Source organism: Cnephaeus nilssonii (genome assembly GCF_951640355.1).
Source record: "Cnephaeus nilssonii genome assembly, chromosome: 6".
In the NCBI taxonomy this organism is placed as follows: Eukaryota; Metazoa; Chordata; class Mammalia; order Chiroptera; family Vespertilionidae; genus Cnephaeus; species Cnephaeus nilssonii.
In genome coordinates, this window is record NC_137077.1 from 53,475,037 (window position 1) to 53,501,131 (window position 26,095).

At 47.2% G+C, this 26,095-nt stretch overlaps 3 protein-coding genes across 7 annotated transcripts; 1 reads left to right on the top strand and 2 right to left on the bottom strand.

Moving 5' to 3' along the window:
• Nucleotides 1-342: 342 nt before the first annotated feature.
• Nucleotides 343-5,246, bottom strand: CNPY2 (canopy FGF signaling regulator 2). 2 transcript variants are annotated; one of them, XM_079774738.1, is made up of 6 exons: nucleotides 4,819-5,092; nucleotides 4,447-4,559; nucleotides 4,184-4,299; nucleotides 3,043-3,246; nucleotides 2,787-2,883; nucleotides 343-2,261 (listed from the first exon to the last, which is right to left on the bottom strand). In XM_079774738.1, exons 2-6 carry the CDS (start codon nucleotides 4,532-4,534, stop codon nucleotides 2,218-2,220), a joined length of 549 nt encoding a protein of 182 aa, XP_079630864.1. In that variant the 5' UTR covers nucleotides 4,535-4,559; nucleotides 4,819-5,092; the 3' UTR covers nucleotides 343-2,217. The 2 variants fall into 2 exon arrangements, with proteins under 2 accessions (XP_079630864.1, XP_079630863.1); XM_079774737.1 differs by lacking the exon at nucleotides 4,819-5,092 and adding an exon at nucleotides 5,109-5,246 and having other exon boundaries at nucleotides 345-2,261.
• A 288-nt stretch (nucleotides 5,247-5,534) lies between these two features.
• On the bottom strand, nucleotides 5,535-21,206 carry PAN2 (poly(A) specific ribonuclease subunit PAN2). 4 transcript variants are annotated; one of them, XM_079774734.1, is made up of 26 exons: nucleotides 21,051-21,206; nucleotides 20,024-20,409; nucleotides 16,494-16,663; nucleotides 16,261-16,381; nucleotides 16,019-16,096; nucleotides 15,407-15,674; nucleotides 14,651-14,993; nucleotides 14,350-14,446; nucleotides 13,402-13,521; nucleotides 13,085-13,204; nucleotides 12,243-12,371; nucleotides 11,922-12,121; nucleotides 11,678-11,811; nucleotides 11,431-11,537; nucleotides 11,126-11,224; nucleotides 10,910-10,983; nucleotides 10,661-10,805; nucleotides 10,218-10,361; nucleotides 10,023-10,082; nucleotides 9,718-9,808; nucleotides 8,523-8,680; nucleotides 8,279-8,422; nucleotides 7,969-8,148; nucleotides 7,748-7,841; nucleotides 7,033-7,230; nucleotides 5,535-6,706 (listed from the first exon to the last, which is right to left on the bottom strand). In XM_079774734.1, the coding sequence occupies exons 2-26, from the start codon at nucleotides 20,303-20,305 to the stop codon at nucleotides 6,672-6,674; spliced, it is 3,591 nt and encodes a 1,196-aa protein (XP_079630860.1). In that variant the 5' UTR covers nucleotides 20,306-20,409; nucleotides 21,051-21,206; the 3' UTR covers nucleotides 5,535-6,671. The 4 variants fall into 4 exon arrangements, with proteins under 4 accessions (XP_079630860.1, XP_079630858.1, XP_079630859.1 ...); XM_079774732.1 differs by having other exon boundaries at nucleotides 11,666-11,811; XM_079774733.1 differs by having other exon boundaries at nucleotides 11,678-11,814.
• On the top strand, nucleotides 12,399-25,779 carry LOC307101062 (putative elongation factor 1-alpha-like 3; the record flags this gene model as incomplete). The annotated part of the gene is given in 3 exon segments (XM_079773785.1): nucleotides 12,399-12,433; nucleotides 24,908-25,277; nucleotides 25,280-25,779. Coding segments are annotated over 2 exon segments (846 nt in total). The 5' UTR covers nucleotides 12,399-12,433; nucleotides 24,908-24,931.
• Nucleotides 25,780-26,095: the final 316 nt, after the last annotated feature.

Genomic DNA, 26,095 nt, shown 5'->3' on the forward strand with positions numbered 1-26,095 from the left:
GAGAGAGAGAGAGAGAGAGAGAGAGAGAGAGAGAGAGAGAGAAACATCGATTGGTTGCCTCCCGTGTGCCCAACCAGGGATTGAACGCACAACCTAGGCATGCGCCCTGACTGGGAATCGACCCGAAACCTAATGGTGCATGGGATGACGCTCTAACGGCACTACACCAACCAGGGCTTGTCCCTGTTCTGAATGCTTTTTAACAGCAAAAAAATCCTCTGAAACTTATTTTTAAAGGACTGGTTTTTCACATATAAATTTTCTTAGTCACGTCCAGATATCATTTAACACTGGCTTTGGGAATGTTTGAGTTTTATCATTTTACTGATAAATTCATTTAGAAGGCATCTAAAGCTTAAAGTGTAACCAGATATGCAAGGCTGAATATAAGCTCTATCAAATACTGGGCTAGAACAATTTGTTACAGTGAGCCTCCAGAAGGGTTTAGGTAAATTAACGGGTTCCTGTGGTAATTTATGATATGAGTTAAGAGATGTACGAAGTATATCTTTCTAACTTCTGAGGATCAAGTCAAAGACAATCACATCCACTCTTCCCTATGTAGGACTCATCCCAATGTACCAATGGCAAAGACCTGGGCTGGGAGAGTTCTTAACAGCCGTACCCTGACAAACTAGCAAGGTGCATGTCAAGTAATTTGTTACTGATTAACATTAAATTTATTTATTAAAACGTGTGGATAATTATTTTTGTAAATTAAAAGTTTCAAGTTTCCTATTTGACTACTCATACTTATATTTCTGATGGAAGAGTAAGAAGTGTTTAGATGCCAGGCAGGCAGTGGACAGAATCCTGGGCATACTCACAGGGTTATGAAGCATGTGAACATTATTCATGTGCATCACAGAAGACAAAAGGGTTAGTAAGCTGCTCTGGGAAATCGATTTGATTGGATATAGCATTTCTTATAAATGATGAGAGAAGAAATTAACACTAGATCTTGAGTTCAGTTGTCAACTAATTTCAGGGTACTTGCTCTAAGCTACATCCTGTGTTAGATTTCATAGGGATCATGGTATAAGAAAGCTTTGTTGAATACATTCATTCTGTGTGCAAGGTAATAAGAGGGAAAAAAAGACTTAAAATAGAAGCTAGTTCACAGCTATATCAGACCATATTAACTTTTGGAAACAGCGTATATTAGATCCATTTTTGTCACTCAATGCATAACTTCAGAACCTGTGGTTTCTCTGGGTCTTATTTTCTTCATATGTAAAATGGGTAGAGGTGGACTAGATGACCTTCAAGGTCCCTTTAGATTCTCAAATGCTTAATTTAAGAAGTCTTTGAAATGTTTATTCAGGTTCTTTCTCTGAGGCATTCCTGAGACAGAAACGTTCCATTTCAAACCTAAGACAGTCACATCTCAGAATCAGGTATTTAAAAAGCTCCTCAAAGAAGGTATCCTTTGTTTTCATTATTATGCCCCAGTACAGAATCTCTACATACAGAAAGTGAGGACAGACTTATAGTCTAGATTGACAATAGCTAGTGATGGAGATGAAAAGGATATACTTTAGTGTTGCTGTTGGCACCAGATCTAAAAACATAGGCCATCAAATAAGGCCTTTCATTAAATAACATTCCTTACCTAATTTCTCCCTATCTGAAAAAGCCCTTACTTTTTGTTGAGTTGATCACATCCATTTTCCCCCTCCTGAATGCTCTTGTTGATCCCTCCATCTGGAAGGGCAGGGAGGAAAGAATAATGCATGTCCATTATTTCCTTCGAGACCAAGCTGTTTTACTTCACGTTTCATCAGTATGAGCACATGTAATTTCTAGAATCCTATACCACCACACACTTACTATGTTCTTTTGCTTATTCACAGAGTGTTCCCTTTTCTTCACAATTAAGCTTGAAACATTTGAGTAGGCACGGAGTAAATGTTTTAGTTTGTGAGCGCAGCAGGAATCTCGGATGGCAAAAGGATGAAAGCTTCAGGCTCCTCCTACCTTCATGCGACACCATTCCCAAAGCTCTTCCTTCCCTTCCCTTTATGTCCTGTCTGGAACACCCCATTTTCAAACCTAATCTAAGGACCAATTCTGGACGTGAAAAGACAACACAGTTCATCCTTTTAGTTTCATATTTTTTCAGTTCATTTCAGTATAAACATAATATAAACGGCATTGCCACCTTTTCCCCTCCTGGGGGTGATCCATCCAGCTTGTCAGTCGGGCTGCTCCAGTGGTTCACAGCTCATCATGCGGTATGTGCAGGGCATGGTCACATAAATCTGCAAGCAGCACATAACAGTTTGAAAGAAAACGCCACTCTTACATTGATATATGCCACTATTAAGAAAATACCCCCAAATCAAACTGATACACATACCAACCACCATTTTTCAGAGCATATGTTTTTTTGTTTTACTCCTCACCCGAGGACATGCTTAGAGAGAGGAAGGAAGGAAGTAGGGAGGGAGGAAGAGGGGGGAGAGAGAAACATTGATCAGCTGTGCCCCAATCGGGAATCGAACCAGCAACCTTGGATGCTCAACCAACTGAGCAACTCTGGCAGGGCCAGAGCATATGCTTTTAAATGACAAAACATTCCCATTATCCTCTGACTTGTACCTCATGAGGGAGCCACAAATTCTGAAAGCTGACAGGAAGAGAATGAATAGGAACAACCCAAGTCCCTAAGCCACGGGTAATGGAAGCCAACTCTTGAGCTAGTATCAGGGGTAGGGCGGACTGCTAGGGAATGTGCCTGATTCCACAGAGCTGTGAGGACAAAAGGTAAAGTGGGAGCAGCTTACCTGTTCGCTTACTACAAAGTTTGTCTTTAACATTGTCAGCCTCTCGGGAAAAGAATTCAATGAGTTCATCCTCATATTCCTCCACAATGGTCTCACACTGCCAACCCAAGGAAGAAACGAGTAAGAGAAGGCAGCAAGTAGAGGCCTCTTGCTTCTGACTCGAGAGGAGAACAAGGATATTAATCCTGTTTTCCACTTGGGCTCTCCAATAACTCCCCTAATTTCTAAGAACCAGCTACCCACTCCCATAGCTCACCGCAAACTTGAGGGTGCCACGGATGTCTGAATCAATTCGGATGCCCTCTAGATTCACGTCATTGGGTTCTCCATTCCGGTTCACTACACGTATGTAAATGTTGCGGTGGGTGTCAGGGTCAATCTGTTCCCCGTACTCCTTCATCCGGTCACATACTTCCTCTAGCAGCTCCGTGAGGTGGGCCTCTGAGCGAGCATAAGGCACCTAGAAATGTCCTCAGCCTTGGGTCACTCTCTTCTACCTCTGTGCATTAGTCATTTACACCCTTACTTTTCCTTCCAAACCTAGCTCAACCAACCTAGTGTAAAAAGCCTGCCTTATCTAAAAACAGTACGGGTTTATTTTTGTAATTCCAAAGTGTTTTCAAATACTGTATATAGTCTTATTTTACCCCATATACAAGCCCAAGATGTAAAACAGGTGCCATTAGGTCCAAATTATAAAGAGACCTCTTTGATTAATCTTAGTCAACTATGTGTTCTTTTCCTTTGAATTCCTTTAATTTTTATGGATGTAAGATAACGATTTTTTTTTTTGGTATTAAAATGAAACTAAAACCTGCCCTCAATAGGAGAACATTAGAAAGGTAGTATAGGTTTTGAGGATAACAACTATTAACCTTTTGCACTCGGATGTTGAGTGTGACTCGACACAGTTAGCATTAGAATAAAGGAATCCAGAAAAAAGCGAGTGCAAAGAGTTAAATCATTTCACAAGCATTACAACATTTACATTTCTTTATTGTTCACTAGGTACAACATTATTATATGTGTTATGTTTTCAACTAAAGTAAATTTCCTAAATATAAGAATGAGAACGTCTATTTCTTTGAGTGAATGTGTGAATACCATATTGCCACAGTGAAAACATGAGTCACATGGATTAAGGATGTGGAGGGCTGATCAGGGTTCCCGGTCTGCTAGCATCTTCTACAGCAGAAACAACGTGTCAAGGCTTGGAACCAGGAAGCAAGTGCCTAGGGTATAAGTCTCCAGCCTCTTCCAAATGAGACAGCCTATCTTTTAGATACCTCTCTGGGTCAACGTTTTCTTCATTTCTATTAAACCAAGCTCCTTAATTAGTTGAGTCCTCATTCAACGTCAGAGTGAGCTACTTTATTTGGGGAAACAGTAACAGTTACCTCCACCACTGACTGGCTGCCATCGGGATTGATTCGGAAAGAGCCCATCTGAATGGTCTTCTTGGGATCCACCTGGGCAATTTCCCACTCTAGTTCATCCACCAGAGCCCTGCAAGCTGGCGCAGCGGGAGAGGAAGTGGGGGGAGGGGAAAAAGGAATCAACCCAGGGATTTCCATTCATTCTTATCCAGGCTTCGGGTCTCACCTCCCCCAACGCTCTGCATTCCCCACCCTCCTCCTCCGGCTTCTCTGTGTGTCTTTACCTCCACAGTGTAGGTCCTGGGTGGTCCGAGCCCAGGCAGTTCCCAGCAGGGCCCCCAGAAGCAGGGCCAGCCATCCCCAGCCTTTCATCTTTAACGTAATGGGGTTGCTCCACCTGGGTTTGGGTTGGAATAAAGCACAAGTATGAGGAGCCGGCTCCGTTCCCCCACCCACCTCTCATCCCAAGGCCTACAAGGCCTCAGTGTGACTGGTTCTACTTTCCAGGAAATGGCCGGGACACGCAAGGGGTTCTTCGGTGTCGGCGCTAGAGGACCCGGATGCCCTCGGGCAGTGGGTTTGGGCTCAGCCCCAGACACTATGCGGACAGGAGGCCCTGGGTGTTTGTGCTTCAGCGTCTTCTGCGTAGGGCTCACCGCGCTATGTGGCAGCTACGGAACGAAGGTGGAGGATGAAGCGAGGACGAGAGCACAGGTGGCTGCCGGCAAGGAGAGCTGCTGATGAAGCGTGGAAGCAGCGGGTGGCCAGCCCGCGAGGAGCACGCTCAGTGACTAGGGCTATTGGGACTCAGCACTGCAGATCACTACGTCCCCACCTCCAGCCTATAAACTATTTCCTCTGCGGACCGGCCCCCTTTCTAAGGACCCCGCCATTGCCTTCGCTGCAGCCCAGCCCCGACCCCCAGCGCCACTCGCATCCATCCCACCTCTGCTCCCGGGGCCGCCGCCGTGAGCCAGGCGCGGAAAGCCGGTCGGTCTCGCACGTTAGGTCTCGACTCTAGCACCTGGCTGCGGGCAGCGGGGCTGTCCGGGCTTCTCCAGAGGCTCCGGCGCTTTCAGACACGGGGTGCCCGGGCGACCGCCTGAACAGCTCCCCGCACCCTAAGTGGGCGCCTGAGCAGGGCTCCGATTCACTGCGGAGCCAGCCCACGCCAGAGTCGGACCCCAAACCCGCTCATCTACTCTCGCGCGAACAGGCAGATTAGGAACGACTCCCAGGCAGCGAGGACCCCGGTGGATCGCAGGACCCAGACTTGCGTGGCGAGCAGCTCCACGTGACCACTAGGGGTCAGCCGACGAAAAGGAGTGGCCTGCACCGAGGACAGGCCCTGGAGTGGTGCGTGGAGGCGGCCAGGCGCTCGTGTGTGCCAGCCTAGTGGGCTAGGACCTTCAAAAACAAAGGTGCACTGGTGCCGATAAGAAGCCCGTTTTATAGATATTACTTTTGTAATACTTGCAACAAAAATAAAAAGCTCGTTTCAATACCCTGGAAACTACATCTCCCAGGGAGCACCGCAGCACCACGCAGACCCTTTGTTAGTAGCCACAGGTTTTAAGATATCCTGGGACCTGTAGTTTGTCAGCTTCTCCACTCCCCTTCCACAGTTAACTGGTAAGTCCTACTCTGTCTTAAAAGAAACCGACCTGAGGAAGCCACAGCATTGACCTAAGATTGTCCAGGTCAGACATTAATTATACTCCTCCAATATCCTTAACTTTGGACTCTACAGAGCTTTACCTTCAATTCTAGGTGGGAACTTAAAAGCCTTAGATTTTCCCAGTTATAATAGTCAACACAGAGAAAGGAGAGGAAGGCCAAAGAGAATCCCACACTCACAGGTCCCCAATGAGATAGATGACAGTCAATAACATTTTTGTTTTTATTTTATAAAACATGCAGTTTAAAACAAAACTTTAAAAAATAACAAGAAAACAAAACTTGTAACAGGAGAGTGGAGTGGATGGAAGACAGATGCTTTTCAGCTGTCGGCAAGAAGGAAGCCAGCAGCCAAGCTTTGTCTTGGACTCAAGGCCCTTTTGGCAATGATGGTGTTGGCAACACTGGTTTGCGAGGGCCACAAGACTGTATGCTGGCTTCCTGGCATCCTTCAAGCAGCCATAGACTTGAGCTAAGTCTTGAACTGCTGTTGTTGTATCTGGTTACTCTCCAGTACCTAGCCAACTAGGAACTGAAAGTTTTGGTTCCAGGATCTTCTTTGCCTGGATATTAATTACCCAGGATATTTATTAAGAATACCAATTACTTTCATCTAGACTGTTTTTTGCAAAGGACGTAAAAGGAATCTGGCTGCTAGACCTTTTGCAACAATTCTGCTGCATTCCAGTTCTATTAATAGCACCACCTGTAAACCCTGAGCAGGTTCAATTCTGGAAGTAGACAGGGTATAGCCAACTTAGGAAGCTATCTCCCGTTCTGAGGCCACAGAACACTGAAGGGAGAGGCAGCAGCTGGTTGGGAGAGGATGAGGTCAGAGTGCCAACACTGAAGAAAAAACAGCTGCATCTGTCAGAGATAAAACCAAGAACATTGACTCTTAAAGTGAGTGGAGAAAAAGTACCTTGGATTCTTCTTATGAAGGAAAAATGCAAGAGAAAAGAGGGCTTGGACCTGCCCCAAACATTTTAGACCTGGGCAAGAGGAGAGTCTCAGTAACAAAAGCTATTTCACTGATTGTTGGATTAAGTGCTTTGTAAACTGTTAAGTGCTTTGCAAGAATATAAGGTAGGGATGGTACTGTTATCATCATCATTATTATGGTGGGTATAATTGTCACATATGCAATCAAAACCCACCCAGTTCAGTTTCCCTTGTCCCATCCCAGGCCTTACTCTTGGGACTTGTCTGGCCCTCAGGCTCAGGCACCTTCCAGTCCATCTTTCGGCCCTTCTCATAAAGGCTCTTGAGTACTTTGTGGAAGGACTCAGGCTCAGTGCCATTTTTGCTTAGCTCCAGATACTTCTGGTAAAGCTGAAGGGCTGTGCGAGCATCTTCAATACTGTCATGGGTCTCCCCTTGAATCTTCAGGTCTGGGGGAGGTAGAGGTGGAATAGTTTGAGACCTAGCAAAGGAAGATAAGAACATGTCCCCTACTCACATCCCCAACTCCCAATAAGCAATAAAAAACCTGACTGCCGCCCTAGCCAGCTTGGCTTAGTGGATAGAGCGTCGGCCTGTGAACTGAAAGGTCCCAGGTTCGATTCCCGTCAAGGGCATATGCCTGGGTTGCAGGCTTGATCCCCAATAGGGGGCGTGCAGGAGGCAGCTGATCAATGATTCTCTCTCATCATTGATGTTTCTATCTCTCCCTCTCCCTTCCTCTCTGAAATCAATAAAAATATATTAAAAACAAAACAAAACACCTGACTGCCTTTAAGGGAAGAGGCCAAACACCATCCCTGGTGTACAGAAGGGATACTGAAGTTAATTAAATCCTTTAATAACTTCACCACTAACTCGGGGTCCTTTTTACTCTCTTTGGCCTCTCCAACACTTTTTCCTGCTCTTAATGAGCACCACAAGCATCTTTAAGGCAGAGCAACTCACCCAGAAAGTACCAAGCAAGGAATCGCAGGGAAATCATTCGTTTTCGGGGCATGTGAAACAGATAGACAGTGTCAAGGACTTGGTCCTTGGGCACCTGGCAGGAATAAAAGAATGGAAGGCTGAAGATAGGGGATCCCAAAACTTCCCATTCCCCAAAGGCACAATGTACACCCTGAGTGGCCCACACTCAAAGAAGACTCTTAAAAGAGCCCTGCCCGAACCATGAGATTGATGACCCGGAAGTCCTTCTGCAGACCATGACCCACAAACTTGACTCCAATGTCTATGAGAAAACGAAGCTTTAAGTACGTAGACTTGAGAGTTGTGAGGTGCTTAGAGGAAATCTTGGCATCGAGATCTCCTGGCTTTATTCCTGAGTATTGAGTCAAGTAATCCACGACCTAGGGATAGAAAAAAAGACAAGTCTCTCAGGAAGTGAGGTACAATCTCCCCCTACCACTCTTCCCTGGGTTCTAGAGCACTCTACATAAACACAGGGTCTGTGCCACTTGCACTTCCATATTCTAATACCTGCTCCTGGGTAGAGATGTAGTCATCAATGAAAGGGATGCCCTCATTGGGTCCCTGGCCCCGAACACAGGTAATCCTAGCTACTGACATCTGACTTGGTTTGATGGTAGACTTGGTACCATCACTGCGCAACTCTGCTTCCTCCTGCATAAGAAGAGTTAATAAGAAAATCAGAGAAATATTTATGACTCTTAGCACCCCCAGATTTCTGTTCTAACATTCTACACTTTTTGGTCTTGGTTACCTCATTAAGGGTGACAAATTCAGCATCCAGGCCCACCAGGTCCCCAACCTGTGGCATCTCATTCAGCATCAGCGGAATAAAGGTAGTGTGTGTTTTCCGCTGTTTCCGTGCTAGTGAGGCTTCAGCCATCAGGACACTTGCCTCAATAGGGTTCTTGACTGAAAGGGAGAATCCAGAAGACACATTGCTGGGGGCAGGGAAGTGACCAGGGGAGCGAAGCCCAAGGTAGCTGACCAGAGACCAGGTCTCACTGTGATCCCTCAATAACTAAAGCATATGAGTAAAAAGATCATGTTTGATGAACAAAGCAGGTAGATGGAATAGGTAAATAAGAAATGTGATAAGGCCCTGGCTGGTGTTTCTCAGTGGTTAGAGCATAGCACATACCTGGGTTGCAGGTTCGATCCCCAGCCCTGGTTGGGGCGTGTGTGGGAGGCCATCAATTGATGTCTCTCTCTCACATCAATGTTTCTCTCTCTTTCCCCATCCCTCCTTCCCTTCCACTCTCAAAAGCCAGAAGAAAAAATATCCTTGGGTGAGGATTAACAACAACAAAAAAGAAATGTGATAATGGAAAAAAAGTCAACAGAAAGGAAAGAATAAGATATTCATTTTGGACTTTAGCTTAGAAAGTCTACAAAAATGAAGTTACAGTTTAGAGGCACCAAAAAGGGACTTAATAAGGAGTTCATTTCCAAAAGAAGAGATCTTCACTTGGGGATAAGAATGATTAGACTCAAAATCATAACCTTAGTTACTTGATCAGACTTTTCCCCAAAACCTCCTTCCCACTATACCTTCAGGATCTGCAGCTTCTAAATTTAAGGTCTTATGAGTAGGACTCTCTGTAGTATCACGGGAAATATTAACATTGGTTGCAGATCTTAACTTTTTTTTTAAAGCATGCCTTTTTTATTGATTTTTTTTTTTTTAAGTGAAAGGGAGGGAGAGGGAAGAAAGGGTAGGGGGGTAGGGAGGAGAGAGAGAGAGATTTGTTGTTCCACTTATTTATTCATTCATTGGTTACGTCTTGACTAGGATCGAACCTGCAACCTTGGTGTATCAGGACCATGCTCTAATCAACTGAGCTACCCAGTAAGGCACAGATCCTCATCTTATAAAGCTACTTCCCAGATCTCTTCCTGAAGACCAATCTAAACTACCCACACCTTGGGTCTACTCTTGTACCACTTACTGTTCAGGTTGTATTTAGAATTAAGATTTCTTTTGGTGTAATAAAGGATAGCAGGAACTTTCCAATTCATGTCAAACTGCACAGCTTCATGCTATAAAAGAGAAAGCACTTAATGGCCTACATATATGCCCCTTTTCCCCAAATTAGACAGAAGATAGGACTCTGGTGGTACGTTTAGCTCTGCTAATGCTTATAGTTCTTGAGAACCCATCCCTCCCTCCTAAATTTGTCTGGCATTCTCTAGGGCACTGAGGATGAGGATGAGGATGCTAGGAAAAGGGGAGATGCAATGTGTTACAACTAACCTTATCAATAGGTTCAATAAGAAAGTCATTGAAGAGATACCACTGCTGGTGGGTAACGCCCTATGGAGATACAGAGAAAGACTGATGGCAAAGTGATGGCTGGACCACTCTGCCTCAGACTGAAGGTAAGGACAGATTTTGGATTCCATTCTGGCCACCACCAGGAGTATCCCTGCACTGTATTACATCACTCACCTCCTTGCGTTGGTGGTAGGTCTCTCCAACTTTGATGTGAGCCACCAGGCTGCCCCCTGTGCGTGAGTCCAGGATGTGTACCACAGTAGCCATCAGGTCATACACATAGACACCATGTTCCTCCTCTGCCCTGGCTGGGCCCCACTGTGAGGGGGGGTACCCAGGCTGCTAAGCTAAGTTTAAGGATGGGGAAGGAAGGGGAATGGGGATAGAGGACAAGGAGTTTGGGGTATGGAATGGGGCACCACGGTGGGTTATCTCCATCCTAGCCCATCTATGACTCCCAACAATGAACTGAGTGACTCTGGAGAAGCCCACAACTGGCAAACACTCAGCCTTGCTCCCTTTCTTTTTCCTATACTAAATCCCACCTTCCCCCTGCCCTGCTTCTGCCCCATCCCTCTCTTCCTTATTCCCCCTCCTCTTCCCAATTTTCCAACAACCTGCATCTCATCCCCATCAGTCCAATTGCAAACATCCAGTCCTTTGTTCTTGGTCAGCTTCATGCGAATAGAGAAAGGAAGCCAGACATTCTTCAGCTCCTCAATGGAAGGACACAGCATGCCCTCTGGACTCCCTAGTTCCTTCCTATCAGGACAGGAGAATTAGAAATTTGTTCTGAGGAGATCTAGCCATGACAAGAGGAGCCACTGGTAGTTCAATACTTTGGGCACTCCCAAGACAGTACCTACCAATCAGCCAAAGCAAGCTCCTTGTTCTTGGAGATTTCCCCACTGTGCTTCTTTATTGCCATCTTGAAGGCAACCTGAACACAAAAGGAGAAAATATCTGATTCTCCAGGAATATTAATCATATGTGGAAGTCAGTCAGAAGAGGGAGAAAATTAGAAAGTACTCCTTGGAAAAAAAAACGACTCCTAAGACCCTGTTTCGAGCCCTGGTCCTTACCTCAGCCTGCGTTCTCCAGAAATCCGCTTCTTTCAAGCTGTTCACTTCACAATTGATGACAAGAATATCTGGCAGGTGGCGGATGTTGCGTGTCTGAATCTGAGAGGATGAAACAAACAAGGAATAGCAGGGAGCCTACAGGGGAAGAAACCTGGAGAGGAGCACTAAAACCTGGATCTGCATCCTCAAACTGGGGTTCTCCCCACTCCCTATCGATCCCTGGATGCAGTGCTCACCAAGCCCCAGATGAGACCTGGCTGTCCCCAACATGTCAGGACTCTAGTCCAGTGCAGCAGCCCACTCACCGTAGGCTGGTATTTCTCACAGTTGTCACACCAGGCCTGAGTGTTCTGCTCCAGGCAGATGCTTCGCTTTAGCACCTGAGCAAAGTCACAGTTCTTCCCGGCTTTATCTGTAGGGAAACTGGATACTTCAATCTAGGTTCTCCCTTCTATTCTCTATTAGTGTTAGTCCCCCAACACCCTCTCCTTGATGTTACAGGACATTGGGGGAGCTTCCCAACCCAGCTGCAGGGTATACCACTGTTGCTACCCTCAGGGTAGGAGAGTGTGAAGAGTAGAGTAGATGAGGCCCGCACGGTCTCACTGCCACAGCGGCAGAGGCTGCAGTTCTCCATCTCACAGCTGAACAGCTGTCCAATGACAGAGTCCCCCGATGAGCAAAAGCTGCTAAGAGTGGGGAGGGCGATATATGCACACTGAAGGAGTTATGAGACCCGGTAAGTCACAGAGGGGCCTGTCATGTAGCTTTAACTATTCCTGTCCCAATTCCATACCTGCTTGCAGCACCTCGATAAGCCTGAGGTACTTCCAGCTCCTGCATATCCTGATGCAGCTGAGTGAGAATGAAGCGATTCCACCTCTGGATGAGCCTGGCCAGATTGCCCTTGCCTGAAGCCTCATCTGAGTCAGCCAGGATCAGACCAAGGGCTGAGGCCTCAGGAATGGTGCGGAATGCCCGAAGAAAATTACTGCCCTGAAATCCAGGAAGTGTGTTGGTGGAGAGAGGTTATTTTTTCTTGTGGCCATTTGCACAAAGATATCTCTATTATCCACCTCCCTCCCTCTTTCATCGTCCCAGGTCTCCAGGCACTGACCTGACAAGGGTCACCTCGGGAGAGGTCCAACATGTGGAAAAGGAAGCCCAGCTCACATGCCAGGCAGAACTCCTTCTGGCAAAGGTGGTTCTGGATTAGGCAGCGAACGGGCTCCAGGAAATAGAGCACCTGGAGGGAAGAACAGGAGAAATGACACGGGCAACTGCTATGAGGAGGAAGAGCTTGGAAGGGTAAGTAAGCTGGTGGAAATCCAAAGCAGGAGTCCACTGAGAAGTGGAGCTCACAGAGGAGCCTTGAAGTGTGTGAGGTAAAAAAGAACGGTAGAGCCCTAGCTGATCTGACTCAGTGGATAGAGCATCGGCCTGTGGACTGAGGGGTCCCAGGTTCGATTCCAGTCAAGGGCACACGCCTGGGTTGCAGGCTCAATCCCTAATAGGGGGCATGCAGGAGGCAGCTGATCAATGATTCTCTCTCATCATTGATGTTTCTCTCTCTTTCCCTCTCTGAAATCAATAAAAATGTATTAAAGAAGAAAGAAAGAATGGTAGAGGGGATCATCTTAAAGTGGGCCTGGCCCTAACCGGTTTGGCTCAGTGGATAGAGCGTCGGCCTGCGGACTGAAGGGTCCCGGGTTCGATTCCGGTCAAGGGCATGTACCTTGGTTGCGGGCACATCCCCAGTGGGGGATGTGCAGGAGGCAGCTGATCGATGTTTCTCTCTCATCAATGTTTCCAGCTCTCTATCCCTCTCCCTTCCTCTCTGTAAAAAATCAATAAAATGTATATAAAGTGGGCCTGGTTGGGGGCATGGAAACAGAGTTGTGGGGCCACAGAGAAGAAAGGCAGCAAGCACGTTCAGGTCACAGGAATACCCATCCTTACCTGGATCATGCAGTTACAGTAGGCATTGGGGATATGGGGCTCCAATCCAGCAAACAGGGTCTTATTGTAGTGTTTGAAGTCAAAGTCCTCCAGCCCTAGCTTGGAGTATTTGATGGTTACCTGAGGCAGAAACAGTCTGAGATGAAGATATCCTCAAAGTCCCCTAGCCATAGCCTTCCCCAAAACCTCCCTCCTGAGTCCAGCACGGTAGGTAAGAGCTTCCCGATTGAGTCCTTCAGTCTTTTCTCATATGACCCCTTTCCCTGGGAACCTTCCCCTGCATCCCAGAGGGGTCCTTCCTTGGTATTTCCCAGCACCTTGCGGTATTTCTTAGAGACCATGTGGAGATGTGGCTCCTCTTCCCGTCCTATTGGTGATTCAGGGACCTGGCTGAAGCTGTCAAATTCACTGTCTGACTCCTTGAGTCGGTAAGGAATCTAGAATTTTTAAAAAGAGGTAACCTTGTTGGATGTCTTCAGCATCTTTGTTCCACAACATTGAAACAGTCACCAACTCCTCAACCTAACTTCATAGGGTTTTCACCATTCACTGCTTTTTATTCCCACTACCTCCTCACCACTGCTGGACAACTGGGTGGCTTCCACACGGGCTCCCACATTCACTCTGTCCAGTATACTGCTACCACACTAACCCTCCCAGAATGCCCCTGTCAACGGATCACTTCTTCCATTATGCACTGGATTTCAAGGCCTCACAACCAGGCCCTTTCCAACCTCAATCTTTCACTATTTCCTGGTATAACAGTTGCTCCTGCCAGGCTGGTTAGTATAGTCCCCATTGGGTACGCATTTTGCAATTATGTCTCTTGAGATTACTAACACTGATCTCTCATCTTTAATATGCTCTGCTGTTACTATCTACTTACCCATCTCTCACCTCTCCAGCTCAATATTTAGCTCTTTCATTATGCCTGCCCTGACCACTCTAGCCCAGAGTAAAAATTTCCCTCCCAACAGCTGTCAATGAATGCTTATAATATTCCTCTAGCACTTAACAGAACATACAAATTTTTGTTATGAATAGGTCTTATTTTCTCCAACTAAATACAAATTTCTTAAGAGCAAGGACTCTATCTTCTATGTCTCTGAATCCTCCCTAACACCTAGCATAGTAGCTTCAATTTAGTAGGCTTCAAAAAACCTTTACTGACTGAAAACAAAACTACTGAGGACTAGTAAAGGAAGAAGACAGGAGAAATGCCAGTGAGCTGGTGGTGAGGGCTGGCCTTCTCCCTCTGAACATACCTGATTGCGCAGCCTGGTGCGGGGGTTGGGTGCATAGCCAATGAAGCCCACCTTCTTCATGGTGCGCAGAATCTCTGCGTCCACAGGAGGTGCTCGCCTGTAATGTGGTATTAGAGTTCTGAGGCTTACAGGTGGTTGTGTCTACCCATCTAACCCCCAACCCCCAAGGGGCCAGATATAAAGAAGATACTGAAGGCATACAAAAATCAGAAAAGAAGTAGAATAATAATAGGGCTTGCAGAGAATTCTTGTATCTCAGCCCTTTACCCACCCCCCTTTTGGTCCAAATGTGAGGTACAACCTGGGAGCCGGAGCAGAGTTGGCAGCAGGCCAATCAGAGAGAAGCGTGTCCGTGGTGAGCGGGACAGGGATGAGGGAAAGAGGCAGCAGGTCCTGGCTCCAGTCCAGAGGAGGCAGTGAGTCCACAAGACAGGGCAAAGCAAACTCGGTCTCCCGGGAGTAGGGGTTAAAGGAAGGCTCAGGGGAATCAGTCCAGAGGTGTACACAGCCCTCAGAATCTCCAAAGGCCAGGGCCTGCTTGCTGGCTGACACATCGAACGTCATCAACAGAGGCCCCACAGGATTCACATGAAAGATGTCTGCTGGGTTGGCCAGGCCTGTGGGTTCACAAAACTGGCATTGCCCTAGGAGGGAGGAGGAAGCCCACTGAGCGAGCCCTGGACGATGAAGGGCACCGTCCTTTCATGCCCTTCCTTCCCTCTTCCCCTGGTATCAAGGAAAGATGGACCCCAAATCCACGTCTAGAGCCAGAGAGAATACCATCTGATGCCTTCCCAGAAACCACAGGGAGGTTTGCTACACAGCAAAAGGCAGTTCTAAAGTTGTTTTGCCTGCTCCACCTTTTACGTTTTTCTGTGTTCGTCACACACGGGGACAACAAAAGCTTAAATCTCTGACCAAACCTAAGTGAGGCCAGAGACCCCACTGAAAGGTTACTTCTTCCCCCAACAAAGAGGCTCCTGCGAGTCTACTCCCTCTGGAGCCCAGTTCCCCTTTGTCCATCAATCTCCTACATCATCTTCCAGCCCCTTCATACCCGACTGGGAGATGATAGCAAGACGAGAAGTGTATGTGGGGATGAAGCGCAGGAAGGCAGGATCCACGTGGACTTGAAGTGGTGTGATGGCACGCATCATGCGCAGATCATACACCTTGAGGAAACGGTCACAGGCGAGGCCCGTGAGGCGGCTGGAGAAGCCACAGCTGGCCAGCAGGTTGCCATGCACGTCAAAATCTGACAGACTCCCTGAGAAAGCATCGAACTCATGCTCCACCTTAAAAGTACGAAGGTCTCGCAGGGAAATCTGAAGAAGAGATAACTTGGTTATCTACCCAAGCTGGTATCAGGAAGAGTACCTGCCGCCTACTTAACCCTGAGAGGACCCTGCGAAAAGAACTAAGGCTTTAGTTATGGGCATTCAAAGCACAGAAAAAGCAGAAAGAGAACCCAAAGAGAACTCACTTACCGTCTTGCTTCTAAGGTCCCTGGTTACAACAGAAAACATCAGGCGGAAAGACTACTCTCATAGTATAACGGCTACATAGGAACTTCATTCACTGCTCCCTTCCCTCAAACTACAGGCACAGCACTGAAAGAAAGGCTGAGCCCAGTCACATAGCTGGTGGGAAGAAAAAAGAACTCAGCCACCTTGCCAGATGTATGGCCACAGAAGAAGAAGCGGTTAGTCTGTCTCATGATGGCGACTCCAGGCGTCTCAACTGCATACTGGGGAGGGAAGGAAAACCAGTGAGAATGCTTCTTCCCACAAACCAAAAGAACAGAAAGGTAACACACACATCTTAGGCATGTTCCCAGCTCAAGTATGACCCACCACTTCCGCCACAATAACCTCAGACTCTGCTTGGGCCTTTCCTGCCCCAGGCTTATACCTTCTGAGTCTCCTGGACAGTGTTAAGGTCAATCTCCAATATGTGGTTCTGCAGCCCACCAACAAGCAGCATGCTGCTGTCAGTCAGCAGGAGACTTTGCATGTCCTCACTCTCATCCAGCCTGTGGGAGACAGGAAGGGCTCAGGGGCCAGGGCCTCGAAAGCTTCAATCCTTTAGCCTTCCCATTCTATGCGGAACCCTCTTTCCCAGTCCAGAGCTGAGAAGCCACTTACAGATAATCAAATATAATGAGGCCCCCACGGGCCATATACTTGAGGTTGTTCTTGGTGAGAAAAAGGATACCATTCTCCAGGCTCTGGATCTGCCGAATGTCATCACTGCTATTGACCTGAAACGATGAGTAGCGCTCCAAGGTTGGGCCAAAAAATGAAGTGGCATGACCCTGTAGGGGACAAAAAGATGCGACACCCTGAGTGGAGAGGCAGGGCCATCCCAATATACATTTCAGGACCTAGACATCACTCAGCTTGTTTTCATTCTTGCTTCCTGGCCTTTCTGGCTAGCAGTGACTAAGGCATAATAGACACCAATCTTAGTGAAAAACACACTGGAAATATCGTCTTTTGTTTGCTTAACGCTTCACAAAGTGCTTCTGTTACCTCTTCCTCATTTTACCCTCACAATGACCCAACTGGGTAGGTAATGGCTCAGGTGTTCAGAACAGTGCCAGGGACATGGGTCTGACCCTCCACTGGCCAGCTGGCTTTCTTATGGTCCACAGTCAAGTCTTTGTCTCTTCAGCCATTAGGGACACATGTACTGTGGGTCACAGGCTGGAATAGAGAATGTGAAACTCATTCCACCGTTGGCTCCTGTGTCATTCTCTCCTGGCTTCTCTCCTGACTCTTAGCTCAGACCCTCTCTTCATGTGCTCCCCTTCTGACCACTCTTGAAACATGGCTATTCCCAGCCCACTATCTTCTCACTCACTTGTCTTCCTAGGTTATTTCATCAATTTTTAAGCTGATGAATCCTAACTTCTTTCCCTAGCCCAGACCACTGCCTCAAGCTTCAGACTTATACATCCAAATACCTACTACACATCTCTCCTTAGATATACCATAATAACCTCAAAGTCATTACTGCCTAAATTAAATTAACCACTTTTACCCCATTTCAAATCTTAACTGTGCCAGATCTAACCAGTGGACCAAGTCACTGGTAGTCAAGTCTTGTTTATTTTACTTCCTAAATATTTCCCAAATCTGTTCTCATGTATACATTTCTATAGTGCTTCATTCAAGCCTTATTGTATTTTATGTGAACTACTACAACAGCCTGCAAACTTATCTCAAACGGTCCTACCTCGTCCCCCTTAAATCAAACTCTGTACTGCTACCTCGATAATCCACCGAAGTTGCAAACCAGACCACATCATTCTGGATAAAAATCTTTGGTGGCATGGCCCTGGCTGGTGTAGCTCAGTTGGTTAGAGCATCATCCTGTACACCAGAAGGTGGTGGGTTCAATTCCCAAACGGGGCACATACTCAGGTTGCGGGTTTGATCCCCAGTTGGGGATCATGCAGGAGGCAACGGATTGATGTTTCTCTCACATGGATATTTCTCTCTCTTTCTCCCTCTCTCTGAGAGCAATCTTAAAAAGTAATTAAAAAAACAATAACAAAAAACCCTTTGGTGGCCTGAAGGATCAAGTCCAAGCTCCTTTAAGACACAAATGGGGACCTAGTTGGTTTGGCTCAGTGGATAGAGCATCAGTCTACAGACTGAAGGGTCCCAGGTTCGATTCTGGAACATGCCTGGGTTGCAAGCTTGATCCCCAGTGGGGAGCATGCAGGAGGCAGCCAATCAATGATTCTCTCTCATCATTGATGTTTCTATCTCTCTCTCCCTCTCCCTTCCTCTCTGAAGTCAAAAAAAATAAATATATATATATATTTTTTTTTATTTATTTTTTTTTTTTACAGAGAGGAAGGGAGAGGGATAGAGAGCTAGAAACATCGATGAGAGAGAAATATCGACCAGCTGCCTCCTGCACACCTCCTACCGGGGATGTGCCGGCAACCAATGTACATGCCCTTGACCGGAATCAAACCTGGGACCTTTCAGTCCGCAGGCCGACGCTCTATCCACTGAGCCAAACCGGTTTCGGCTAAAAATATATATTTTTTAAAAAGATACAAATGGGGCCCTGGCTGGTTTGCTCAATGGTTAGAGTGTCCATCTGTGGATTGAAGGGTCACAGGTTTGATTCCCGGTCAAGGGCAGATACCTGGGTTGCAGGTTTGATTCTCAGCCCCAGTTGGAATGGAGGCAAACAATCCATGGGTCTCTCTCATTCAATGTTTCTCTCTCTCCACCCTCCCTCCCTCTCTCTCTAAAAAAAAAAAAAAAAAAAAAAAAAAAAAAAAATCAATGGAAAAAATATCCTCAGGTGAAGATTAACAAAAAAGATACAAATGGGGTTTTCTAGGATGTTTTCCCCCCAGATATCTTTATGGCTCCCTACATCCCTTCTATGTGGCTTAAAATGGGCTTCCTGGCCTAAACCCAGGTCTCTACTCAAATGTGACTTTATCAGAAAGTCCTTCCCTGACAAACTATCTAAAATAGCAACACCTCTACCCTTCATTACCTCAACACCTTTATTCCGCTTTATTTTTTTTAAGATACTAAGCAACACCTGATATATTATAAATTTTTATGACTGCCTTTTAAAATGCTTATTCCAAAACTAGACCCCAGAGCAAGGCCTGGCACCTAGTAACTCAAAATACTTGCATGAAGAAATGTCTAACTCTTCAGCTTCAGCTTCCAGTCCAGTAAACCATAATTGTTTGTAGTTCCTGCACTCTGCAGTCACTATGCTGTGTGATATATTAGGAACTTTTGTTGATCCCATTCCTTTTGCCAAGACAGCATTTTCCTCCCTTTTTCATCTGATTTCTACTCATCTCTTAGGACTCAGTTCAGGTGTCATTTCCTTCTGGAGGTCCTGATTTTCCTTTATGCTCACTAGCACCCAGGAAATATTTTTCACACTGGCATTTAGTAGCTTATATCCTAAATTCATAATTATTAAGTCAGACAGTTTAGTTTCTTCTAAAGTACCACAAATTATCTGTTTATATGAATTTTTTCCTCATTGTCTTGTAAACTCCTTGAAGGCAAGGGTTATGTTTTAGTCAGCTTAATTCGCTGGGCCTACCGTAACAGCAGATACTGTCCACTGAAATGAATGTATTACCAAAAAAATTTCATTCTTTCTAATGAAAAAACAATTCATACCTTATGGAAGGTAAATTAGTAAACCAAGACTAGCATGTTATTTCTTCCAAAATCTTTGGGCTCCCTAGTACACGGGCAGTATGCATACACATTTAAAAAAAATCAACATTGGTAACTGCTCTGAGAGAGATTAAAATCAGCCAGAGAAGACAAAATCATTCCATATAAGCTATATAGGAACATGCATTAACCATTCTATAATAAAAATGGAAAAGAGAGGTTGCATTAGAGATTGGATTTGGATGGCTACAAACTAACAAGACTAATCAAAGCATGGAACGGGCAAATTGTGGTAGAAGTGGGATGCCTTCTAAAAAAGGACACCTAGGTAACTCATTTCTGGGTCCCATAGACTTCTTTCTCCATGCCCTTCCTCTTGGATTACGGGACCCAGCTCTCATCACTTCAATCCCGGCTCCCTGCAAAGCAGCTAACGCCAGATAAAGCACATCGAATGTCTCCTTTCAGCCCTTACAAAGGGGTCCAGTTCTTACCCCATGGCTTCCCACCCACAGCATCTCCTCGTGCAAGTCAAAGTGGGAGACGGTGACAGGCACACCCACTTCAGCCACCACACTGTGCAATTCAGAGTAGACACCTTCCATTATGTGCACTGACTCCTGGACAGGAAGAGCCTCCAAGGCCACTCCCTCCGGGTCCAGCTCCACATTCTGTAGCAGACTTGGGTTCAGGTGGGCATCCAGGACAGGGTCCAGGGCAGAATGCATGGCTGGGGCATACTCTGCCAGTCCAGGGTCCAGACCCTCGAAGTTCATGACGATTGCAGCAGATTAAACCCGTGTCACACCCTACTTTGCCACAGCCCCTTTAGATGCCTGACCCCAACCTTCAGCAGGACAGCACCAGTGGGCATCCTGGCCTGTAAAGGGAAAGAGGTAGCTAAGTCAAGGGTAGGCTCTGGTACTTATATTTAGTGTGTTGTGTGTTATCTAGAGGAGGAGGAGGTAGGGAGGGGATAGAGCAGGAAGGACGCGGATGGGCATCTGGGCAGAGGTGGTAAAAGTATCCACCCTCTTCTCACCTAGGTCCTCTGTACTCCTCTCCCCCACTCTCCCACTCCCCCTTACTACCTAACCCAATCCTCGACTTCCTTTCCACTTCCCTTCAGGCCTGCTCACTTGCCTGGTTCACCCCTGAACCATCACTGGAAGGAGCAGCAACTGCAGGGTAGGAATTAGGTAAAGGGGGCTGAGGGGCTAGGTCCCCAGAGTCAGGGCAGGGAGTGGAGGAGGCAGGGGGAGGAGAACAAGAGAAGTCAGTTTCCCAGAGTCCTCTGTAATAGTACCCAGGATTCTCTAGGGGGAAATAAGAATGGCCAGTTACCCACAATTGGGGCGGGGGTAGGGTACCGTGATGGAAAGGGCTAGCTACCCAGAATTCCCTGGGGGAACCAGAGAAATCAATTACCCAGAATTCTCCCCCTGCAGCGGGGAAGAGAGGGGTCAGGGCAGGGGTCAGATAGATGTGTTTCTAGGATGCTTGCGGGGATTGGGTCATTACCAAGATTTCTCCATGGCGGATATTTTGGAGCGCGTGGAATTAAAAGGAGTAGGGGGAGAGCAAGCGCCGTCAGCTCCGTGGGAAAGTCCAATTTCCCCAATTCTCCCCCGCGCCTCAGGCTCAACCGAACCTACGACGGAAGGAGGCGGATCCCCCAGGCGCAGCTGCCAATCGCGAAGGGTTTGGAGCCCACCTTAGCCAATCCGAAGGAGCCGGGGTCCGGCGGCTCCGCGGGCAGGCGGGTGACGCAGATCTGGGCAAAAACAAGGCTACGGCGTGCCGGCGGGGACAAATGTCGTCAGCGTCCGGCCCTGTTGGATGTTGTTGTTAAAAAGTAACCCCTTGTCTTCTAATCCTTCTTGGAGCAAAATTGGAGAACGCGGGTTCTGAAACAGAACTTCCGTGCTCCCTCTAACTTCAGAAACGATCATCAGGGACGCCCAAGGCGAAGCCCTGGGAATGGACTGCGGGGTATTCCCGCCAGCGTCGGGCCCACCCCCTCTTTTCCCAGGGCGCTCGTGAACTCCTCCACCACCCCTGACCCTGTTGCCCCCGAAACTCGCCGGCATTTCCTGCCATTTCCAGATACGGGAGAGAGAAAAGGAAGCAGGAGCCGCGCTCCTAACAGGCCCAAGTGGCTGCATCTTCTGAGAGCCTGGAGGCATCCGCCTGAAACTCCCGTCCGCGGTTCTGGCCTTCCCTGAAGCCCGGCGATGTTCCCGGGAACGACCCTTCCGCTAGCAAATTCCCCGTTTCTTGGACGGACATTATCCTTCAGCGGGACATGAGCACGTGCAAATTGAGACATTAGCCTTCCCCAAACTTTTTTTTATTTATTTAAGTTTTTATTGATTTTCTAGAGAGAGAGGAAGGGAAAGGGAGATAGAAACACCCATGAAAAAGAACATCAATCAGCTGCCTCCAGCCCGCAGCCCAGGCATGTGCCCTGACGTAATCAAACCGGTAACCTCTAGGTGGATGGGATGATGCTCAACCACTGAGCCACACGGGCTGGGTACCCTCCTCCCCCCACCCCAAGGCATGTTTATTAAAACTAGAGACACTGAAACAAGGAACGGCCTAGGATAGAAAAAGCAACAGGAGGGAGCCTAAGTGGGGCTGTTTGGGCTCTAAAAACGTTATGGGAAAGAAGTGAGCAAATGCGGTGTTGCTGTCAGCGCCCTGGAGAGTCAGGGAAAAGGGGGCCTTGGGGACAGGTTCAGGGAGTTAGACCACTGGCCTTGGAAGAGCTGCGCCCTGGTTGTAAGTCTGGTGGAGACCCTTAGGATTTAAGAGAAAGAATTCACTGGAAAAGGAGATTGGAAGGAACCACCCCACCCCCCACACACACCTGTTGCCACCACCCACGTTGCCGTCCCAAAACTCTGACAGATCTAGTATCAACAGTTATTCTAAGGGATTCTCAGGGCCTTACTCTGAGGTTTAACTGCTTTGAAATGGATCCAGGTTGTGCAATGTCTCCAAGGCACATTAGCTCAATTTTTATTTATAGGGTGTCCCCAAAAAATATATACACACATTTTGAATAATTATAAAGGCAGTGTTTATTAAAATACATTTCTTTTCTTCTTATTTTTCCCCCCCCCAATTGATTTCAGAGAGGAAGGGAGAGGGAGAGAGAGAAACTTCAATGATGAGAGTCATTGATTGGCTGCCTTTTGCTCACCCCAAACTGGGGATGGAGCCTGAGCATGTGCCCTGACCGAGAGTTGAACTGTGACCTAGTTCATGGGTTGATGGCTTAAAATACATTTCATTTATAAAATTGAGCTATCAGCTGTTAAAGTGTGTGTACATTTTTTGGGGCACCCTACGTATGTGTGTATATAAATATATATTAACTAGAGGCCCAGTGCATGATTTAATCATGCACCTGGTGCACCAGCGGGCTGGCTGTCCGCGGGTGCCCCAGGCCTTCCGAAAGCCTCCGGCGCTGCAGAGGCTTTCGAAAGGCCTTGCGCCGGAGCAGACAGCCGGCCAGGTCCCCCGCTTTGGCCTTTGATCGCGGGGGACCTGGCCGGCTGTCCGTGGGTGCCCCAGGCCTTCCAAAAGCCTCCGGCAGCCATGGCACAGACGTTGAGCTCGCGGCGCCACTGGCGCCACGAGCTCAGCGTCCTGCTGGCCCAATCAGCTACCCCGGCCACCCTGAGTCCCGCCCCCTGCGCCTCCTGCTGGCCCAATCGTGGGCGTAGCGGAGTGATGGTAATTTACATATTACCATTTTAATATGTAGGATCCTTACCCAAGGATATGCTTTTATTTTAAAGAGAGAGGATGGGAGTGAGAAAGAGAAACATTGATGTGAGAGAGAAACATCAATTGGTTGCCTCTTGTATTCGTCCCAACCAGGATCAAACCTGCAACCTTTTGGTGCACATGTTGACACTCCAACTGAGCTACCTGGCCAGCGCTAGCTCCGTTTTTGTTTGTTTGCTTATGTTTTTATTTGTTTTAGAGATGGGAGGGGAGAGATAGAAACATCAATAATGAGAGAGAATCATTGATCGGCTGTGTGGAAAGCCAGCTATTATCTTCACTAGCAGAGAGGTGTGGACAAGGAGCCTGGAATGCTGGTGACCCTTGAGCCCTGGCAAAGGTCAGAGCTAAGCACCCACTGTTTAGTTGAGACAATGGTGGCTGTAAATCCTTACTGATAAGATAGTCTGCCTGTTACTGGAAATTTCCTGCCTAAGGGCTATAGGTGTATCCCAAACTGAATAAAAGAATGGCAAGGCCTGAGCACAAGCAGAGTCCTTCCTTTTGCGTTGGGCTCCCGCCTGGCCCCCCAATTTCCAAATTATTATTTCTTGTCTCGTCTCTGTCATTTGCACGCTGCCCCTCTTCCAGAGCCCGAACCCTGAACCCTGAACCACACAGGACGTGGATCTTCACACAGCTGCCTCCTGCACATCCCCTACCGGGGATCAAGCCTGAAACCTGGGCATGTGCCCTGACTGGGAATTGAACTGTAACCTCCTAGTTCATGGGTTGACGCTTAACCACTGAGGGCATGGCCTAACTCAGTTTTTTGGTGTTTTTTTAAAAATATATATATTTTATTGATTTTTTACAGAAAGGAAGAGAGAGGGATATAGAGTCAGAAACATCTATGAGAGAGAAACCTCGATCAGCTGCCTCCTGCACACCCCCCACTGGAGATGTGCCCGCAACCAACGTACATGCCTTTGACTGGAATCGAACCTGGGACCCTTCAGTCCAAAGGCCGACACTCTATCCAATGAGCCAAACCGGTTAGGGCCTAACTCAGTTTTTAAAGGCCACATAGAGGGCCTCTTTGGTGGAAGAAATTCCTCACAGAGAATAGTTTTAAAACATTTATCTCCCTTACTTTGGCTGGTGTGTTCAGTGGTTAGAGCATTGGCTCGAGCACCCACCAAAGGGTCTTAGGTTCGATTCCCGGTCAAGGGCATGTACCTGGGTTTCACGTTCAATTTGGGCACTTGCGGGAGGTGTCTTTCTCACATTGATGTTTCTCTCTTTCTCTCTCTCTCCCTCCCTTCCTTCTACTTTCTCTGAAAAATCATTGGAAAAAATATCCTTGGGTTAGGATTAACAACAAAAACAAACAAGCCCTAGCTGTTTTGGTTCAGTGGATAGAGTGTCCACCCATGGACTGAAGGGTTCCAGGTTCGATTCTGGCCAAGAGCATGTACTTAGGTTGCAGAATCAATCCTTGGCCCTGGTGGGGGAACAGGCAGGAGGCAACCAATTGATGTGTCCCTTTCACATTGATGTTTCTCTCTCTGTCTCTCCCCCGTCCCTTCCACTCTCTTTAAAAATATATGGGCCTTTTTTCGCAATGGGTTTGCCGCCAGAACGACCATTAACTCAAATCCAAGATGGGAAAGGAAAAGATTCACATCAACATCATTGTCATCGGACACGTAGATTCCGGTAAGTCTGCCTCTACTGGCCATCTGATCCACAAATGTGGTGGGATCGACAAAAGAACCATCAAGAAATATGAGAAGGAGGCTGTTCAGATGGGGAAGGGCTTCTTCAAGTATGCCTGGGTCTTGGATAAACTGAAAGCTGAACGGGAGCGAGGTATCACCATTGATATCTCCCTGTGGAAATTTGAGCCCAGCAAGTATTATGTGACCATCATTGATGCCCCAGGCCACCAAGTCTTCATCAAAAACATGATTACAGGCACATCTCAGGATGACTGTGCTGTCCTGATAGTGCTGCTGGTGCTGGTGAATTTGAAGCAGGTATCTCCAAGAATGGACAGACCCGTGAGCATGCCCTTCTGGCCTACACGCTGGGTGTGAAACAGCTGATTGTTGGTGTTAACAAAATGGATCCCACTGAGCCAACCTATAGCCAGAAAAGATACGAGGAAATTGTTAAAGAAGTCAGCACCTACATTAAGAAAATTGGCTACAAACCTGACACAGTAGCATTTGTGCCGATTTCTGGTTGGAATGGTGACCACGTGCCGGAGCCATGTGCTAATAGGCCTTGGTTCAAGGGATGGAAGGTCACCTGTAAAGATGGCAATGCCAGAGGAACCACCCTGCTTGAAGCTCTGGATTGCATCCTGCCACCTACTCGGCCAGCTGACAAGCCCCTGTCTCTGCCCCTCCAGGATGTCTACAAAATTGGTGGTACTGATACTGTCTCTGTGGGCCGAGTGGATTTGGTCCTAGACTCAGAGAAAAATACCTTAACTCAGAAAATGTGACTTGTCATACAGGTATCAGCATGGAAGGGTTTTCAGGCCAAGAACCGAATTGTTTGAGATAGGAGACGTTCAAGAAAGTTGTTCAGCCCTAGCTGGTTTGGCTCAGTGGATAGAGCGTGGTGCTGTGGACTGGAAGGTCCCGGGTTCGATTCTGGTAAAGGGCACATGCCCATGTTGTGGGCTCGATCCCCAGTAGGGGGCGTGCAGGAGGTAGCCCATCAATGACTCTCTGTCATCATTGATGTTTCTATCTCTCCTTCTCCCTTCCTCTCTGAAATCAATAAAACAAAAAAATAAAGTTGTTCAAGAAAGTCAA

Bases quoted from the DNA above. Each gene is read 5' to 3' on its own strand.
- CNPY2 (XM_079774738.1), bottom strand. From the start codon at position 4,534: ATGAAAGGCTGGGGATGGCTGGCCCTGCTTCTGGGGGCCCTGCTGGGA. The intron at 4,300-4,446 runs GTAAAGACACAC...CCGCTGCGCCAG, and splicing joins CCAGGACCTACACTGTGGAG to CTTGCAGGGCTCTGGTGGAT. The intron at 2,884-3,042 runs GTGAGCTATGGG...TTGGGTTGGCAG, and splicing joins GTGGCACCCTCAAGTTTGCG to TGTGAGACCATTGTGGAGGA.
- PAN2 (XM_079774731.1), bottom strand. From the start codon at position 20,305: ATGAACTTCGAGGGTCTGGACCCTGGACTGGCAGAGTATGCCCCAGCC. The intron at 11,225-11,430 runs GTGAGTGGGCTG...TCATCCTCTCAG, and splicing joins GTGAGAAATACCAGCCTACG to ATTCAGACACGCAACATCCG. The intron at 10,362-10,660 runs GTTGTTGGAAAA...CCCCCCTCACAG, and splicing joins CTGATGGGGATGAGATGCAG to TGGGGCCCAGCCAGGGCAGA.